This window comes from Octopus bimaculoides, chromosome 15 (assembly GCF_001194135.2).
Source record: "Octopus bimaculoides isolate UCB-OBI-ISO-001 chromosome 15, ASM119413v2, whole genome shotgun sequence".
Lineage (NCBI taxonomy): Eukaryota > Metazoa > Mollusca > Cephalopoda > Octopoda > Octopodidae > Octopus > Octopus bimaculoides.
In genome coordinates, this window is record NC_068995.1 from 51,325,799 (window position 1) to 51,329,684 (window position 3,886).

Genomic DNA, 3,886 nt, shown 5'->3' on the forward strand with positions numbered 1-3,886 from the left:
ATATATATATATATATATATATATATATATATATATATATATATATATATATATAAATGTATATAAATATATATATATATGAATATATATATATAAATAAATATATATATACACACAAATATATATATATACATGTGTGTGTGTGTGTATGTGTACATGTATCTAAAAAATTTAAAGCTTGGCAGTATGCCATTAAGATTGTTCTCCCAAACACATTCAACACCATCCACTGCAGTTGTCTGCAAATCCGCACAACTGCTGGGTGTGCATGGAACAACACAAAGTTCGCATGGATTACTATTCCCATCTTGTGAGAATTCATATCAACATATCAGCACCACCCACTATTATGTTATTCAACACGTTTATAGTAACTGTCAGAAGCCATCTGAAGTATCAAGATGAATAATAGATAATACAGTTGAGTGCTCAGAATATTTCTTGGTCATCACCATTAATTTGTTATTGCAGTTCTGCAATAACTTTGTCCTGATCGAAATAATGGTTTCAAATTGATTTTGGTGCAAGACCAGCGATTGTTAGGGGCTAGTCAATTACATCGACCCCAGTGCTCAACTGGTACTTATTTCAGTGAACCTGTAAAAGATGAAAGGAAAGGTTGACTTCGGCAGGATTTGAGCTCAGAATGACAAGAACTGAAAGAAATGCTGCAAAGAATTTTGTATGGCATGCTAAGTAATCTGTCAGCTCATCACATTCCTTGACTGAAACCATAGGCAGAAATGTGAAGGTGGCGAGATGTGAAGGTGGCGAGATGTGAAGGTGGCGAGATGTGAAGGTGGCGAGATGTGAAGGTGACGAGATGTGAAGGTAACGAGATGTGAAGGTGGCGAGATGTGAAGGTGGCGAGATGTGAAGGTAACGAGATGTGAAGGTAACGAGATGTGAAGGTGGCGAGATGTGAAGGTGACGAGATGTGAAGGTGACGAGATGTGAAGGTGGCGAGATGTGAAGGTGACGAGATGTGAAGGTAACGAGATGTGAAGGTGGCGAGATGTGAAGGTGACGAAATATTTAATGAAAGCAAGAATAAATCGCAAGAATAAACTATGGTGTCTCATTTTAGGAGACAGAATGACAAATGCCTGAAAGTTTAATACCCAATGAAGTTGCTTAACAAGCAATACAGACATTGATCAAGTCACATTAGCAGCTTTCTGTCTCAGGATAATGCTTGTAATATTAGCAATACTTTAAAAAGAAACAAATGATATATGAATACTCACGACTGTGGGTTGTACATTGGGCATCAACAGCTTCACTTTTCTGACATTTCCAGAAATGGCTGTCACAGCAAGGCAGAACACGAGTAGTGACAGAGTCACAGCTGGAGTACTGGTCATCTTTTATAAGTTGGTGTGCTGGAAAGAGGAAAGAAAAAGATATATATATATATATACTTGGGCATGTATGTGTGTGTGTGTATATATATTTATGTAGAAGGTTGAAAAGGAACACATGAGTTGATATATATATATATATATGGAAAAAATGTCAAGGTAGAAAATGCTAAAATAATTTTATAAGAAACATTTCAGTACCGGTTTCAGTCATTGAGACTTTTTCAACTGTAAGTATGGAAAACAATGAAAAGTTTTTAAAAATAATATTTGCATAGCATTCAAATACAAGGGGGCATTTTCCTTGTTTCTGTCTATCTGTGTCTCTCTTGTTTACTCTTGTGGGTTCGAGGTCGTTGTGAATTCTTGGCAGAGAAGAAGAAGACGAAGACGAAGAAGAAGACGAAGACGAAGACGAAGAAGAAGACGAAGAAGAATAAGAAGAAGACGAAGACGAGCCAAATCAGATTGGAGCCTGGTGCAGCCTTCTGGTTCACCAGTCCTCAGTCAAACCATCCAACCCATGCCAGCATGGAAAGTGGACGTTAAACGACGATGACGACGATGATGATGACATACACACACATATATATATGCATACATACATATACACATGCATACATACAAACATACATGCATGCATCCATCTATTCATTCATCCATCCATCCACACATACATACATACATACATATATGCATACATACATATATACATACATACATGCATACATATATATGTCAATACACATATTGTCTCTATTAACAAAAATTTTCTAGGAATTTACGCACTAAACTACTTGAAAACAAGCAGTAGAACGAATTATTATTTACTTATTGTTTGTTTTTCTTTGGTTTGCGAGGTTATTGGATTACATATTCGGTAGGTGTTGGTCATGTAATTCACACAGAAGCTATGTATAAAATTGTGGTCGATGTTGTTGCTGCTTGTTTTCAAAACAAATACCTTCATGCTAAATAAATATTGGCACAGAACGATTCAGTGTGTTTTTTTAGCAAAATGGTGTGAAATTCACTTAGTGCCCAGTGTTATTGAGTATGCATAAACACACACATACACACACACACACACATGCTCCACACACACATGCTCCACACACACATGTATATCGTGTCTATCATCATCATCATCATCATCGTTTAACGTCTGCTTTCCATGCTAGCATGGGTTGGACGATTTGACTGAGGACTGGTGCAACCGGATGGCTACACCAGGCTCCAATCTAATTTGGCAGAGTTTCTACAGCTGGATGCCCTTCCTAACGCCAACCACTCAGAGAGTGTAGTGGGTGCTTTTACGTGTCACCTGCATGAATATATATATATATATATATTCATATATATGTGTGTGTGCAAATATCTATATATATATATATATATATATATATATACACACACACACATCGAAATTTTTTTGGGAGGAGACCAGTCGATCTGATCGACTGGTACTTAATTTATCGACCCCTGAAAGGCAAAGTTGACCTAAGTAGTATTTGAACTCAGAATGTAAAGACAAACGAAATGCCGCTAAGCATTTCGCCCGGTCTGCTAACGTTTCAGCCAGCTTGCTGCCTTTAACTATTGATATATTCTTGGCAGTTCACTGGATTAACAGTAATTTGTTTCAGTGCTATAACTACAGGGTGCAGCAGAAAGGTCACCCTGATTTCAAAGGTTAATAAAAAACAAACACATGAAGATGGATGAAAAAATTTTGTATTTCTACAAAGTTCATTAAATGCCATTTCTTTTTCTGTCTTTCAAGTCGTACTCACCATGGCCTGGAGTGGAGAGCATGGTTTTTTTCTTATGTCTTCATGTGTTTGTTTTTATTAACCTTTCTGCTGTACTCTGCATTTTTAGTCTGTACACACACATACACTCACACACATATCTATCTTTGAACATCTGAAGAGGTGGATGTGTCCAACTACCATGAAACTTTAAGTAATGTACAGTTGAGTCAAATTATTAAATACAACCAAATTATTAAACTCCAACCAAATGTGTTGAGGGTTGCTTTCTCTCGTTTCTTCAGCCATTCGCATTTATATGCATGTGCATATATGTGCCGGTGCCACATTAAAAGCACTTGTGCTGGTGCCATGTAAAAGCACTTGTGCCCCGATGGTAAGCTAAAAAACACCCAGCACACACTGTAAAGTGGTTGGCGTTAGAAAGGGCATCCAACTGTAGAAACCAAGCCAAATCAGACTGGAACCTGGTGCAACTTGCAAGCTTACCAGCTCTGGTCAAACCGTCCAACCCACGCTAGCATGGAAAACGGATCTTAAAGCATGAGTTTGATGACGACGACAACGACAACAATGATGATAATGGTGATTGTGTGGTAAGTAGCTTGCTTACGAACCACATGGTTCCGGGTTCAGTCCTACAGCATGGCACCTTGGGCAAGTGTCTTCAACTATAGTCTCGGGCCGACCAAAGCCTTGTGAGTGGATTTGGTAGACGGAAACTGAAAGAAGCCCGTCGTATATATATATATA

At 37.9% G+C, this 3,886-nt stretch overlaps 1 protein-coding gene across 3 annotated transcripts in view; it reads right to left on the reverse strand.

The window, feature by feature from the left end:
• LOC106870812 (probable peptidylglycine alpha-hydroxylating monooxygenase 1) overlaps positions 1 to 3,886 on the reverse strand; it is a 36,304-nt gene that overhangs the window by 14,138 nt on the left and 18,280 nt on the right. For all 3 annotated transcript variants that reach the window (XM_014917028.2, XM_014917026.2, XM_014917027.2), the window contains exon 2: positions 1,248 to 1,382. In XM_014917028.2, the coding sequence (XP_014772514.1) occupies positions 1,248 to 1,364 (117 nt within the window). In that variant the 5' untranslated portion in view covers positions 1,365 to 1,382. The remainder of the gene's footprint in view (positions 1 to 1,247; positions 1,383 to 3,886) is intronic.